General features: G+C 41.0%; 1 protein-coding gene across 1 annotated transcript in view; it reads left to right on the plus strand.

The window, feature by feature from the left end:
- The window catches only part of Adamts19 (ADAM metallopeptidase with thrombospondin type 1 motif 19), a 202891-nt gene that overhangs the window by 160953 nt on the left and 25568 nt on the right, over nucleotides 1-16370 (plus strand). Inside the window, exons 18-19 of the mRNA XM_021150815.2 lie at nucleotides 370-523; nucleotides 14192-14327. Of these exons, the coding sequence (XP_021006474.1) occupies nucleotides 370-523; nucleotides 14192-14327 (290 nt within the window). The remainder of the gene's footprint in view (nucleotides 1-369; nucleotides 524-14191; nucleotides 14328-16370) is intronic.

The raw sequence follows: 16370 nt of genomic DNA on the forward strand, positions 1-16370 counted from the left end.
ACATACATATATATATATATATATATATATATATATATATATACACACACACACACACACACACACACACACACACACACACACACTCACATCATGCTTTGGGAATGGTCAACCAAATGTAAAGAAATTGATCAGGTATTACTGGATTTGTTTAAGTGAGTTCTTGTCATGGTGGCTCACAGGTGATCCTACCATCTTTGAAAAACTATAACATTTTAAACATTTAAAAGTGATATTACTCGATTGCTGCAAATCAAAGGTATACATTCATTGTGCAATTAGTATTTTAAGTATCAATATCTTTGCAGATTTTTCTCATTGATTGTATTATATTTAAATCATCTCCTCTAATCACTCTGTCTGCCACAGGTACTCCTATTTCAAGATCAGAATTACGGTCTTCACTATGAATATACTGTTCCGTCAGACCCACTTCCAGACAATCAGAGCTCTAAGGAGCCGGGACCCCTCTTCATGTGGACACACGCAGGCTGGGGCGATTGCAATGCCACGTGTGGAGGAGGTGAAGAATATTTAAACTTCTATCTTTTCAAAGCTGATTAATCACTGATAATTACAATCGAGTGAAAAACCTCTAATTTACAATTGTAGAATCCATAAAGGTTTGTAAATGACGTTCCTTAGAATGTGTGTACAAGCTGAATATCTGAACTGTTTCATGGGGGAAAGTCTGACTTAAAGTGAAAAGGTCACTGATGACTATTCTATTTCATTCCATGAGACTGGTTACTATATGTATTACATAGGGAGGAATGTGCCTGTTTACAGTGTACCAGGTCCCTGAGACACCACTTGGGCTATAACTACCAGCATCTGATACATACTTTCAGCAAAGCTGGATACCAAATTAAATCACAAATATAAGTTGCTTTTCTATATGCAATTGCACTGAAGGAGAAATCATGGAAACACCACCTTTCACAATACAACTAACTAGTATAACATAACATGGGGGTAGCTCTAATCAATCAAGTGAAAGACTTGCATGATAAAAACTTGAAGACATTGAAGAAAAAACTTAAGGAAGATACCAGAACATAGAAAGGTCTCCCATGCTCATGGACTGGTGGGGTTGATATAGTAAATAGACCCATATTATCAAAAACAATCAATAGATTCAGTATGATCTCCATAGAAAGTCCAATTCAATTCGTTACAGATCTTGAAAGGACACTTTTCAGCTTCATATGGAAATACACACACACACACACACACACACACACACACACACACACACACACACACAAGTGTGCACACAATAGCTAAAACTATCTTAAATTAAAAAAAAAAAAAAGAAATCCTTTGGGACAAAAATAAAAGTCTTAAAATTTCTTGTTTCTAAGATATATCATACCATAAAACTTATAAACATGAACTGAATGAATGAAGTAGTGTTTTGACAGACTCACATTGAGTTTGTTTTTAATTTGTGTCCTACAACTATATACATATGCATGCAAAGTAAAATAATATAATACCCACATTTTTGAGCTTACTAATTCTAAAGTGTCACTATCACCCTTGAATATAGAAGCACCCCAAAGTTGGGTTCACTGTTTTCTATTTCTCTATTGGATATTGGGAGGCAAATGGACAGGTTACTTCGGCATGAAATGTATGAATGGGAAATTTCTGAGTTTGACCACTTCTGGAGGAGGTTCTGTACCCGGAGACTTTGTGTATATCCCACCCCAATTCTCCTTTCTGTTTATGAACAGTTTGCAGATGCCTTTGAAAGCTAAAAGGAAAGCTTCCTTGTGTAGAATAAAATGATACGTATGTAGCGAATAGGATATGAAATGGGTTTGTGCATGGAGCTGAATCATCTGTTTTCTTGGTAACAAAACTCTCAATACTCATAGCCTAAATGTTCCTAAAGGGATGAGGAGGGCACTGGAAGAAACTGTCATGTCTGTCATCAGGGTACCTGGGATGGGAGAACCAGAAAATAGATGTACAAATCAATATAGTTGCATGGAGATACACTGAACACTAAAATAAGACAAGCAGTTGAGGAGGATATGCAAAAGAGCAGGGGCTGGGGGGCAGGTGCACAGTAAACTAGGTTTTCAGAAAAGCCCCTCCACCAAAGTCAGGCTGCACCAAATTGTTAAGGGTGAGTGCCAGCCACAGCTGGAATGTGGAACAGAGCTCAGGGTGAATGGAAGCAGTACAGTTGGATGTGCAGAGAACTGTGAGATGCCTCCTGCCACCCTCCTTCTGTGGGTGATGGGAGATACAAAAGGGGGGTTAGGATGGAGGGATCAGAGTCTTCAGGTATAAAAGCACCCTTCTGATTCTCCGCTGAAAGTGAACTAGACAGGGAAAGTGTGTAGATGAAGCCCTGCAGCAGTTGGGGGGGGGTGGCGGGGGCAGGCTAGTTAAGCTGCTTGGAAACAGTAGACAGAGAGAACCATCCATCATGCTACTAAGCTAAATGTTAAGCTGTGAGAGTCGGGGGTGGGGATGGGGGTGGGGGACAAGATGGCTTTTCCAAATGACAGGATAATGTCACCATGAACTGACAACCAAGGAGAGTCTGAAATGCCAGGGTTAGGAAGAATTGAGGGTTTGAGAGCTTCAACCAAAGTTAGAGGTACCTGTTGGCCTAAGTATGATGTCAAGTAAGTAGCTGGAGATATAAGTCTGATGATGGAGAAGGAATATTAAGTTACTCACATACAACATATGTGGAATGTATTAAAGTGATGAGACTAGATGGGGCCACCTGAGGAGTAGCTGAAGGTGTAAGACCCCCAAAGCTGGGCCTCCACTCAAGTCCCGGGATGTGCTGCTCAGCACCCCAGTGACCCGAGAGAAAACCACACCTGATGCAAACTGCAAGAGGTTTTATTATCAGCTAGCTGAGGATGAAGTCCCTCCGCCATACAGGGCAAGGGAGTTTGACCCCAAGCGGTGACAGTAGGGGGCTTTTAACAGCTAGCTGAGGAATTGGGAGGAGTTGGGAGGAGAGTTGGGAGGAGTTGGGAAGAGTTGGGAGGAGCTGGGAAGAGTTGGGAGGAGTTGGGAAGAGTTGGGAGGAGTTGGGAGGAGCTGGAAAGAGCTGGGAGGAGTTGGGAGGAGAGTTCTTCTCTTCCGGGTGGGTGTCCTTGGTGGAATTTACAAGGCAAGAGTGGGGAGTGAGTTCTTTCTGAATTTTTATCTCCGTGTCCTCAGCACAGGAAGGCAGGCATCTCTGGTTGTAAAGTATAGAAACAAAAAGGCTTTTTTCTGGCTATAGAGAACAAAGATCTTCTTTCTGGCTGTATTTTTAGAGATCAGGGAAAACAAGCTTGGGGAATGTCCAGGGGCTTTACCTTCCAGGGAGAAATGCTCTAAGTTGGGGTGCCACAAAGACAAAGAAAAGCTGTGGGAAGTTGGAGAGATGAGGCGGAAGCAGCAAAGCAGAATACAAAGAGAAGCAAGAAATATAGGGAACACATATTAATGTCATTTGTAAGGCAAGTGAGAAATGTGTTACAAAAAGGAAAGAATGACCATCTGCCAAAAGTCTATCAAACAACAGTGTAGATGGAGAATTGATCAGCATTAATGTCCAAGATGCATCCTTTTCTTTCTTTCTTTCTTTCTTTCTTTCTTTCTTTCTTTCTTTCTTTCTTTCTTTCTTTCTTTCTTTCTTTCTTCCTTCCTTCCTTCCTTCCTTCCTTCCTTCCTTCCTTCCTTCCTTCCTTCCTTTCTTTTTTTTTTTTCTTTTTTTTTTTTTTTTAGACAGGGTTTCTCTGTGTAGCCCTGGCTGTCCTAGAACTCACTCTGTAGACCAGGCTGGCCTCGAACTCAGAAATCCTCCTGCCTCTGCCTCCCAAGTGCTGGGATTCAAGGTGTGTGCCACCACACCCGGCTCATTATTTTCATTAGATATGAAACAAGGAGTTCAGTTGCTAACCCTCTGGGGTGGTTTGAATATGCTTGGCCCAGGGAATGGCACTATTAGAAGATGTGGCCCTGTTGAAGTAGGTGTGTCACTGTGGAATAGGCTTTGAGAGACCCTCATCCTAGCTGCCTTCAAATGAAGATGTAGAACTCTTAGCTCCTCCTATACCATGCCCTTCTGGATGCTTCCATGTTCCCACCTTGATGATAATGGACTAAAATGCTGAACCTGTACGCCAGCCCCAATTAAATGTCCTTATAACAATAGCCTTGGTCATGGTGTCTCTTCACAACAATGGAAACCCTAACTAAAACACCCTCTAAAATTAATTTTAATGCTATATTTGGCTCAAAAGGTCATATAGAATGGATTTCTAAGAAAATAGCAGAATAACCAAATGGGTCCATCAGTGTCCTGCCATGAAAGAGGAGGGAGCTCCCGAGGCCCCATCCCTCACTTAGAACCCATAGACAGCAGTCACTGAAGAAGGAGAGGCATTTCTTTAGCGGTGCCACCACTGGTGAGATAAGCGTACTTCTGTATAGGACGCCTGCTCCATGCCCATCTGAGCAACTCTCGTAAAACTTTCTGCATTGCACACATCAAGGTCAGGAAAGCAGAATGCAAACTAGTTAGAAAGAGGAAGGGGACTCATGAGAGGAGGGGGGGGGGAGATAGAGTGACGGGAGCGAAAATGATTAAACTACTTGAATTTGTGTATAAAAATACCAAAAGCCAAAATATGAAAAATGTCAAAGAGAAAAAAAATATAATAATTAAAGTCAGGAACTCTTCATTCAATGTTGCTGAAAGAAGGAAGAAGCAAATGTGGCAGTAGCAGGGGGGGATTAGAGTCAAGGGGCCTTGTTTGCATCGTTGGTTCCATTGCACATCTTTTGTCCATGTGCATTTTCTAGAGGAGCACATCCAACTAGGAGAGAGTGAGAAATTGCTGGAACTGTATCAAGATGGAATAAGAAGGAAAAAAACGAGTAAGTTGGCTTCCCAAAACCACAGACTAGTCACAGGAGAACAGACAGGTTGAGGATACAATGGTTCATCTTCAACCACAAAGGCCACTATGCTGAGAGTGGAGGGTTACAGGGAGCATAGAGGGTCTTTGAAAAGAGAATTATGAAGTGGCCACCTAGACAAAGATAGGGAGTACAAAATTGTCACCAATTGGCTGGTGGGTATCTTTAGGTCAGATTACAAATCATGGGTCTACAATGCACAGTTCTTCAGGGGCTACTTTTGGGTATATTTTGAGGCTCAGCTTTCTTGCAGCAGCTGGTAGTCAGCAGGAAGGAAGAGTATCAGCAGTTTGTGTTCTCCTGCAGAACTTGGTGGTGGCACTTTGTCTAGTATGGTAGTTTGAAGGAAATATCCTCCATAAGTCTTAGACATTTGAACACATGGGCCCCAGTTCTTGCTGAGGAAGTATCACTGGGGTCAGCTTTAAGGTCTCAAAAGCTCCGTGCATTCCCACTTAGCTCTCTCTACCTCCTGCTTGTAGATTAGGGCGTGAGTTCTCAGCTGCTGCTACAGCCACCTACTGCCTGCTACCTCTACTCCACCATCATGAACTCTAACCCTCTGACACCACAAGCCCCAAATAAACTTCTTCTGTAAGTTGCCTTGGTCACAAGATTCATTTCGAGCAACAGAAAAGTAACTAAGCCAAACAGTAAGCCCCAGTTTCTCCATCATGTCCAGTGGCCGGCCAGTGGGGCCGGTGAGCCTGGTCTCCTGGACTGGACTAGAGACATTTTGCCCCGAATACTTAGCAGTTTTCCTGGAATTCTTCCAGTGAGCAGGACTTGCAGTTTCTCTTCTGTGGCTTCTTATCCTTCAACCTCTTTTTCGTATTCCTCTCCTGCTGTTGTCTCTTCTGTTTCTGCTGTGGCTGCTCTCTCAAACTGTTCAACTGCTTCTTATAACTGCTGTCAATGGTCACCATGTAGAAGACAATTATTCCAGTTCCTTTCCTGTTGCTGCTATTGCTGCTGCTATTGGCTGAAAGTCTTGAATCTCTATTGCAGCTGTCAGTACATCTGGCCCACCCTGCTGCTTTGGCTGCTTGGCTTGTTAGATGCTTACCTGTCACTGCTAAGTCTTTCTTGACCTTTTCTATCTGAAGGTAGGTGAGAAACCCTATAGGAGGAACAGCAATATGAACTAACCAGCATCCCCCAGAGCTGTGTCTCTAGTTGCATATGTAGCAGAGGATGGCCTAGTCGGCCATCATTGGGAGGAGAGGCTCTTGGTCTTGCGAAGATCACATGCCCCAGTACAGGAGAATGCCAGGACAGGAAGTGGGAGTGGGTAGGTTTGGGATCAGGCCGGGGGGTGGGGGGTGAGTATAGGGGACTTTCAGGATAGCATTTGAAATGTAAATGAAAAAAATATCTAATAAAAAATAGAGAAGAAGAAGGAGGAGGAGGAGGAGGAAGAAGAAGAAGAAGGAGAAGGAGAAGGAGAAAAGGAGGAGGAGGAGGAGGAGGAAGAAGAAGAAGAAGAAGAAGAAGAAGAAGAAGAAGAAGAAGAAGAAGAAGAAGAAGAAGAAGAAGAAGAAGAAGAAGAAGAAGAAAGATAGATAGATAGATAGATAGAAAGAAAGAAAGAAAGAAAGAAAGAAAGAAAGAAAGAAAGAAAGAAAGAAAGAAAGAAAGAAGGTGGTAGTGGACAACTGACCGTTCAAGAGAATCTTTGTATTAAGACTGATGTTGCAACACCACAGGGGGTCTCTTTGGAGGATGTTTCTCAGCCAGCTTACAGGGTATGTGTGTGTGTGTGGGGGGAACAATTCTATACGTAAAGAATTGGTGCTTATATCAATCACAGAAAACTCTCATGCAAACGAAGATTAGTGTGTGCTCCAATCATGACTTTGTCATTTCAGTGTCAATGACAACAGTCGCTCCACTAAGCCACTAAGGGAAGTGTCCCCTTCTAACATAAAGAAATGGCTCAGAGTGCCCTTGAGCTCCCTAAGACTTGTGATATTAAAAATCAGCAGAAAGTGACTGAAACAGTCCTAGCTGGGTTTCACATTTATTAGAGTAGAACAGTTAAGGTCATTATGTTTCTTTAAGGTCTTCATAATATGTTCAAAATATCTGTGCTGCCAGAAGGGGAGTTGTTGAGTGCTAGAACCTTTGCTCAAACATGGAACAGAGTGATCAGCTTCCATAGTATTAGGAACCAAATTGCCCTAGCCATCTGTGCTGTTGCTTGTTTACAGGAAAAATAAGCATCAAATTTATAATAGAAATTTAAAGTGTCGTCAGCACTGAGTGGCTTTTAACCAAGTGTATTAGGTTTCAGTGATGGTTAACATCTGGGCAGTGCCCCAGGGAGAGGCTAGTCCTTTCATCTATTTCCGAATAGGAAGAGGTATTTTGGTCTGTGGTAGCATTAATGGTCCAGTTGAACTTCAATGTCGTGAATTTATCATGACTTCAATCCCTATGATGCTGTGACACCATTCAGCTGCATATAGTTTGCAAATACTCTTACAGAGCAAAATTGAGAATTTTCCAGTGAATCTAATAAAATAAAGGGGTAGAGGACAGCCTGATGCTGCATGTGTGGAGTTCAAAATGGAGGAAACTTGTGCTGCAAGGAGTTGGAGGACAATGAGAAGGCGGTAGGGTTGAGGGTTATAGGACCAGTCTGGATTTTAGAAACTGTCAGTCTCCATACACTAACAGGATGGTAATATAAGATGATAGAAAATAAAGCAGAGATTATGGAAGTAACCCACAGTGGTTAGTGGGATGTCACAGGGAGGTATTATGACCATTAAAGGGAAACACATCTTGTTGTGAAGAAAAGATAACTAGGAACCTGGAACACAGGACTAGGAAAGTCATTCAGATATTATAATTGGAGAAGTTTCATAGGCTCAGTGTCAAAGACAAAACAACAGTATGCTGGGAGCCAAAATCCACAAGCAAAGAGAGGCCCAGAGGCTGCTGCCTGACTGTAAGAAGGGTCAGGCTATGATGGCCCAAAGCCAGAGATGCAGGAAGAAAAAAAAAATTGAACAGGGATTTGTTGAGAATTCTAAAACCCATGCCATCTAGATCCAAAAGCACTGCTAATGGACAAGGAAATGTTTAGTTGAAGGCAGCATAGAAAACAACGACAAGAAACAGAGCTTTCAGGGAGCATAGAAGTTCATGGAGCATCCAAGGGTACAGATATAATACAGTTATGTCAAGGTTAACTCTAGCAAGTACCTCTCAAGTCAATGCTTAGATTGGAACGCCTTCTCAATCATCATTGCCGCAAGAAAATTTTCTTCCTGGCTTGACCCCAATATCACCATACCTTTCGATCCCCCATTCTGCTAGCCCTGCATCTCCTACCTACCCAAGTCTCTGTTCCTCTGCTTGTCACCTCTTCACATGGCCATCTACGTTATGGGGTTCTACTTCCATCCAACAGACAAAAGGAGGGAAAGAGAACAGACAAAAGGAGGGAAAGAGAGAGGTGGGGGAGAAAAGACAAGACCAATAGAAAAAAACATTCCAAGTGAAAGTGTGCAGTTGCAAGTTCTCTTTAATGTAACTCCAGTATTCAATCATATGTATTCCACATATATGAACTTATATATGTTACCTATTTCATATAATAAAGGAACCAATAATCTACCTCATCACTGAGAAAACAGATATTTAATCCTTTTTACACTTAAAAATCTAGACAGCAGAATGGGGAGGGCTGTGGAAAGGAAATCCAGAGACTGCCCCACCTAGGGATCCATCCCACCTGCAGACACCAAACCAGACACTATTGTTGATGCTAGGAAGTGCTTGCTGACAGAAGCCTGGTATAGCTATCTCCTGAGAGGCTCTGCCAGAGCCTGACCAATACAGATGTGGATGCTCACAGCCAACCATGGGACTGAGCATGGGGACCCCAATGGAGGAGTGAGGAGAAGAACTAAAGGAGCTGAAGGGGATTGTACCCCATGGGAAGAGCAACAGTATCAACTAATCAGACCACTCAGAGCTCTCAGGGACTAAACCACCAACTAAAGAGTACACATGGAGGGACCCATGGGTCTAGCTGCATATGTAGCAGAGGATGGCCCTATCTGGCATCAATGGGAGGGGGGCCCTTGGTCCTGTCAAGACTCGATGCCCCAGAGTAGGGGAATGCTAAGGCACTGAGGCAGAAGCAAGTGGGTGGGTGGGGGAGCACACTCATAGAAATAGGGAGAAGGGGGGATGGGATAGAGGGTTTGCAGAGGGGAAACTAGTAAGAGAACATTTGAAATGTAAATAAATAAAATTACCAGGTTTTTTTAAGAAAGAAAGAAAGAAAGAAAGAAAGAAAGAAAGAAAGAAAGAAAGAAAGAAAGAAAGAAAGAAAGAAAGAAAGAAAGAAGCGAAGAGGGAGGGAAGGAGAGGAGAAGAGAGGAGAGGAGAGGAGAGGAGAGGAGAGGAGAGGAGAGGAGAGGAGAGGAGAGGAGAGGAGAGGAGAGGAGAGGAGAGGAGAGGAGAGGAGAGGAGAGGAGAGGAGAGGAGAGGAGAGGAAAAAATCTAGACAGCAAAGGACTTGCCCACTGCAGAATATTCATTTTCCTTTTCTCTGCTGTTGTGGTCTAATGAAAGCTGCATCAAAACTAATTAAATACAATGGGTAATTCTTTAGCTTGAAAAGCAAATTGTTTGAGGTTGATGGTTTCTTCTGTGGGCCTTAGGAAATATTTTGTGGTTATCGATTTCTAAACATCAAGCAATAGAGATTCACTATGGAGTCTGAGTTTCCGAGTCAGCGGGAATGTGAAGTTTTCTTCAAAGTGAGTTAATTTTCTAGTGTGAGAAACTGGAGTGCATAGAGAATAGTGATATTTCAGTGTCACATATCCACGTAGGGGTGGTCAGGATTAGAGTCTAGAACATCTAAATTCAAGGTTTTCTCTTCCTCACATTGCTTTTGAGGGTAGCTTGGAGTCTTCATATAGCCCTTCCTGGCATAAGATAGTGTTTCTTCATTGGCCATTCAGAACTTCTTTGGATTCAGAAAGATGCTTGAATATACACATTTCGATAACACCATAGCCATCTGTATCTTCATTTCCCCTGGCTGGTTTTATAAAATGTCACCACTGCGTGTAGCTCTCATGGGGTCTGTATTATGTGTGCAAATCTTCCCTGGATGGAGTGCCACTGTTCACTCAACAGTTAATAATAATAATCTCTATGTTAATAGAGCACATTTTTATTTCTATGCCAAAATATTTCTGGACTTTTGAATATCATTTCCATTTTCAGTTCATAAAGTATAGGGACATCATTTCAAGAATGGAATCATCTCTAACTTTGCTTTGCTGGCTTTATTGCCAGAAAGGACTTTGTCATCTTTCAGCATACTCATGAATTAAATGAGCATGGGTTCAAAGCACAGAACATTAAAAACAAATGCGCAGCAATTATCTTCAACAGAACAAGGAGAAGTAATGGCATATTTACAGGCTCAGAAGGCAGAGCAAGTAGCATCCCTGGGCAGTATCACCTTTCAGTGTTTGATGGTTCCTCTCCTAATTGAGTTGTGTAGAATTAAACACATAGTAATAAGTGGAGAAAAGAAAAATGTATTGTGTCATACAGTTAAGTTTTTATTATAGTTATCTTAAACTGTCGTTTAACATATTAACTGAAGCTAAATTTACTTCATTATATTAATTTTATTAATGTCATGTTTATTAATCAAGTTTATAAATATCTATTATTACAAAATACCAAAACAAAAAAGAAGGAAATTCTTAAGTAATTTTATAAGATGAATACTATCTAAAAATAATGCTAGCAAAACTTTTTGACAATTTGGAATATAACACTGTGTGTGTGTGTGTGTGTGTGTGTGTGTGTGTGTAGAGTGAAGGAAAGGAAGATAAAGACATAAGGGTAGTACATACTCACTGATAAAAGCTTTTATCCTGTGCTTTATAAAAACTACATTTCTGGTACTATGGAGGAAGGAGTGGAAAATGGTGGAGCCACCTTGGCTGTGGGGAAAGGAGGGAGGTAATGCAGAAGGAGAGGACGGAAGGATAGACAGATGTCAGTAAGGATATTTAAAAAGCAATAAGAAAAAAAAAGCAATAAGAAAACACTTTTTTGTAGGCTTTCTTATAGATAACACAAAATATTTTGTGCATGTACATATTCTACACACACACACACACACACACACACACACACACATACACACTTGAAAATCTAAGTGCCATACATTTTGGTCAAGGCTTTGAAAAATCAAGGTATAATTGATCCGGAAACCTCTTCCTGGGGACTGGCTCTTATACTATTTGAAGGTGCTATGCAACTGTCAAGGGGAAAGGCAATTGATAGTTTTACCTGGTTTTAAATCTTACAGTTCATACCTAATGGCTATCATACCGACATTCCCCCAGTGGGGCAACCTAGCACTTCATCGTTGGGATAGGCAACATCTAACTCATTGAACAAAGCTCCTTCTCAATGGGAAGGAATTCCTTGGTGGTACTGTGACCAGAACCAATTATCCTTGACTGAAGAAGTCACAGATCTTAGAGAACATATTATTGCCCATTTTCTAAGCCAATATAACTTCTAAATGCATTCCAAATACTTTTCCATATACTCATGGATAAGTATAGCCCTCATAACTAAAGAAAAATAAAAAAGAACTCATTTGAAGAGGAGGATTATTACAGAGATGTACAACTGGTCAAAACACAGAGAGCAGGTGTTCAGGTTAGAAATGAAATGTAATCCTCGAAGACCCAGATATTTGTACATTGGGTTTTCAACTCGTGGCAATGTCTAGGGCCTTTAGAACCTTTAGAAGATGGAGCCTTGTTGGAGGAAGTGTGTAAATAGGGGTAGGCTTTGAGAGTTTAGTTCACATTCTGCTTTGTATTTGTGATGGAAGATGTGATGGCATAGTCACCTTGTTATCATACCTCCCCACCATAAAGTACTGAGATCCTTCTGGAGCTATAGGACAAAATAAACACTGTCACCATAAGTTGTTTTGGTCAGAATATTTCATTACAGCAGAAAAATAAATGATGCAGAAAATAGCTGTTGAATTTTCAACCTTAGTTGAAATATCTATAATGAAATCCCATACCGAAGGCTCATCCTGGAAGAGGTGGAGAGAATTAAGAGTTGGAGAACCAGGATGCCAACTGTTGAGATTGTGTCTTCTGGACATGACACAGAAGCTGCATCCTTGAAATTCTCAACAATATTGTTGCCTAGCCAAGACCTGTATAATGACAACATTGATATCACAGTGTAGATGGGAGAAATTTCTTAGGAGCGACAGGTGAACAAAGGCATCTCAGAGAGAGACAATAGGTTGGCTCCAGGGACAAGCCCTGAGATAGGTTACCCAATTGATACCAGTCCTCTTAATTTTAAAATGTTTAGATATGTTTGTTTTTATTTTATATGTGTGGGGTATCCTGCCTATATATCTGTCTGTGCAACATATGCCAGCCTGGTGCCACAGAGGCCAGGAAGAGGTCATTGGATGCTCTGAAACAGATGGTTCTGAGCTGCTATGTGAATCAATGTTGGAAATCAAACCCTGAGCCATCTCTAAGAATAGCCAGTGTTCTTAACCACTTTCAAACAACTTAAAATGCACTTGTGAATTAGATGTTTTCTTTGCTTTAGAGCTGTGAAACACCTACTCATGTTTGAAGGAATGTCTTATATTATCTTAACAAATCATTGCATTACAAAGTTCTATTTTATATGAAAAACCATTTAGAGTAACAAGCACAGCAAAGCACCAAAAGCACGCCATCTTGTAATGCTTGGAGGTTGTGTGTGGAGGCAGGACTGCCTGCCTTGCCTCAGGCTTTACTTCAGTGGATGGATTAAAGAAAGAAAGTTTGAGTGGACATGGAATGACAGTTTTAAGAGAGGGATGAGTTATCAACAAGCCTTTGTATATGAGGAAAATAAGTCAAAGAAGAGGGGAAGGGAAAAGTAGAAGGGGTGGGATGCCCCACAATCTTCCAGTCAGGCCACCACCATTTCACTACACCCCCCCCCCCCCCAGTTTGCAGCCACTGCCCTCCATATCTGGCTCCAGGTAGTAAGGAGGGAACCAAGCCTGCAGCTTCAAACTGGAGTGGAGCTCTCAGCATTCAGATGCGTGTGCCTTTAAAATATTTTAGAATATGCTTGACAGAAAAATAATGTTTTAGGGATATCATTGTCTTGATTTTCAGTTTTGAAATTACCCTTCTACTTTGGTTCTAAGACATGTCATAAACAAACAAAAACAAAACAAAAACAAAAACAGAAACAAATCGAAACAAAACCTGCACTAAAATATAATCACAATTTTCTTTAGCATTTTCTTCGGTAGTGAAATGTGATTTTATTTTCCATTTTACTTGATATAATAGGAACACTTTTGTCTTATCATAAGCTCTTTACAAGCTCGACTTTTAGTATCGACGTGATGATTCATGAACTGGGTTTGCTATAAATTATACTTCCAGTAATTTAGTCCTTTTGTGTGCAGACAACATTTTATCAAACGACTCTCTGGCTTTACCGTTTGTTGCTGATAACATTAATCAATAATAAATGTACCATTAAATCTCCTACATGGAAATTATTTATAAGAACGATACTGAGAAAAAGAAATTTGAACACACTAGACTTTTAACAATGACACTGACACTATCAATCAGTGTCTCTACGAAAAATGAACACAAAATACAAATAGTCTTACTGTTAAAAGTTTTTATTATAATAAGCTCATGAGTTTTATCAAAGGAAAGTGGTAGTTGTTTCTAGAATTCTTAGGGCTGTTGTCAGAAGCATTATGAATGAAACCATCAGGTACACTCGGAAAAAAACAGTACTTTCTGTCCCTTGCTATAGAATACTGCTACGGATAGCAATGAAATCTTTAGATGTCCATGTACCTGTTTGTGTGCTTTGGGGAATTCTCATCGTGGAGAACAGTATCAGAATGTTCTATACACACAGAACATCTGACCACTTACTGCTAAAAGATGCATCTTCAATCAACATCTTGTTAACTTATCCTTCCAACATCTCCCTGTAACATACCAACTGCTGTTTACCCTTGAAGGAAAAATTCTTAATCCCAGAGGCACATTTTGCTATGTAACTCTAAAGCAGTGTCATATTCATTGACATGACCCCAAATTAGTTTAATTTTATGACAATATCCATTTCACAAAAGCCTGGAATGATGTCACAGTATATGTCCATCTGCCTTTTGCAGGAGAGAGGAAGACAATGGTGTCCTGCACAAAAATCATGAGCAAGAATATCAGCCTCGTGGACAACAAGAAATGCAAGGACTTGACCAAACCAGAGCCACAGATTCGAAAGTGCAATGAACAACCCTGTCAAACAAGGTAACCATACTCTAGGCATGGCTTTGCATTAGACCTAACACAGTTTAGTATGAAAATCACCTTTCCTTTAGAACCTCACAAAGAACCATGTACCCAAGTATGAACATTTCAGTAAGCAAATCTGAGAGAGTAGGGTTACGATCTGTGGGTAACATCTTTAAGAGTGTAAAGACAAAGAGCAATTACCTATTAAGTTTAAGAAGGACTTGTGAGTTGAGTCACCTCTTCAAACTTGTTGTTTAATTAATTGTGGCTAATCTAGCTATTTGCTTCAGCTTTCTCTGAGATGATATGCTAGAATTTGGACAAAAGGAAGTGTCAAGCCTGGGCAGATTCAGCCCCAGCCAGACAATGGGAGACATGGGGTCCCTTCTGGGCCTGGCAGCCACTTACTCAATTCTCCTAAAATTTTGAAGACAGCCCAGTTCCTGATGGGTTCTTCAGTGAGGACTGGGTAACAGGACAGTCAAGACACATGAGCAGGGAACAAAATAGCAATGGTGACAGTTACAAGTAGAGAAGAAGATGAGCCCTGACTTAGGACGTAGAAATGGAAGCAGATAGAAAAGTACAGACCTGGGTATAATTTTGCTGTATGGGTACTTGGTATGGCTTCCTTAGTGGAGCCTGAAAACTCAAATAATTTCTCCTGAAAAGGATTGGTGTATTTAAGTGAGACAGTCCAATGTCTCAAGCTCTACCATGTTTAGAGATGGTCTGATAAAAATAGAAAGGTGCTTCCTCTAGCCTGGTGAAAGAACACTTGACTTATCTGACGCTCAGGATTGTAGAGACTGCATGCATTAGACTGAGTTGAGCATTCTCCAAAAGTCAAGAGAATTGATTCCCCTTCATAACAGCTTTGGAAATGAAATTCGGGAGACTTTGCACACCCTAAGACTCAGGCATGCCAAGAATGTAGAGCCTTGTCACCCTGTACAGCTAATCTGCCCCATAACTTCCCACCATGAAAGAAATCATGGGGGGGGGAAGCTATGTGATTGAAGGAACAAAACCCCTAGTTAAGCCAATTTCACGTTGGCATTTAAATTGGAAATTACTGTCATCCAGGTGATTGTTCACCCCTAGCCTTCATTTCTGTCCCCTCTATATGATCCCTGTTCCCCACTGTGTTGCAAAACAAAATTGTTAGGCCCTAATTAGTGAGTTTGGTCCATGTTGGAAAAACTGAAAATGTTTAGGGAATCTTTTCTTCCTTTATAGTGTTAATGGTTTCAAGCCTTGTTTTTGCTGTGAATTCAGTGTTTGTAAATTACTGAGGTCTGATTCTTAATTTCCCCCCTTCTCTAGTGACAGCCCTAACCTCTACATAGTTATATACTTTAAAATAATAAAGGGATAGTGTTTTCAGAAGTACATTAGTATGCACCCTATAATGATTTTGGATAATTTTCATCTCCATTGTTGTTGTTTTTACTATTAATATTTTGTTTTCCAAGACAAGTTTTCTCTATGTAACTGTCCTGGAACTCCTTCTGTAGACCAGTTTGGCCTCAGACTCAGAGCTCTCACTATCTCTGCCTCCCAGGTATTGGGATTAAAGGCATGCACCACCATATCCAGCTATGAAATGCTAATTTATTTTATGAGATACTCTTAACATTAAAACACTGTATTTTACCTCACATATACTGTTTGCACGCAGTAGCTTTTTCTGCTGCATCCGAGATCTGGAACATGCTTACAATCACAGGCCTAGGACATCCTGCTTTCTTCCTCCTGTGCTCTTAGAAGCCTGTGCTGCTCAGCATTTGTTTATCAATTGAGGCAGTCAGCCACCTTGGGGGAGGAAGCCTTAATGAAGACAGGCTAAACGAATCATTTATTCATAGCAACTTCAAGAGAAAATTTTGCAGCAGAGCAGAAGTGGTTTTTGTTAGGGAAAATTATCTTCCTTCCATGAGAAAGGGAGGCAGTGTCTTTAAACAGGAAGCCATGACAATGAAGAGAGCAAGGAGTGAACAGAGGCAGCTGGTGAGGCTCACCAGTCAAGTGGCTAGCTCTTTTGGAACAGTAACCAGT

Source organism: Mus caroli, unplaced genomic scaffold, assembly GCF_978045245.1.
Source record: "Mus caroli unplaced genomic scaffold, Mus_caroli_1 scaffold_19, whole genome shotgun sequence".
Lineage (NCBI taxonomy): Eukaryota > Metazoa > Chordata > Mammalia > Rodentia > Muridae > Mus > Mus caroli.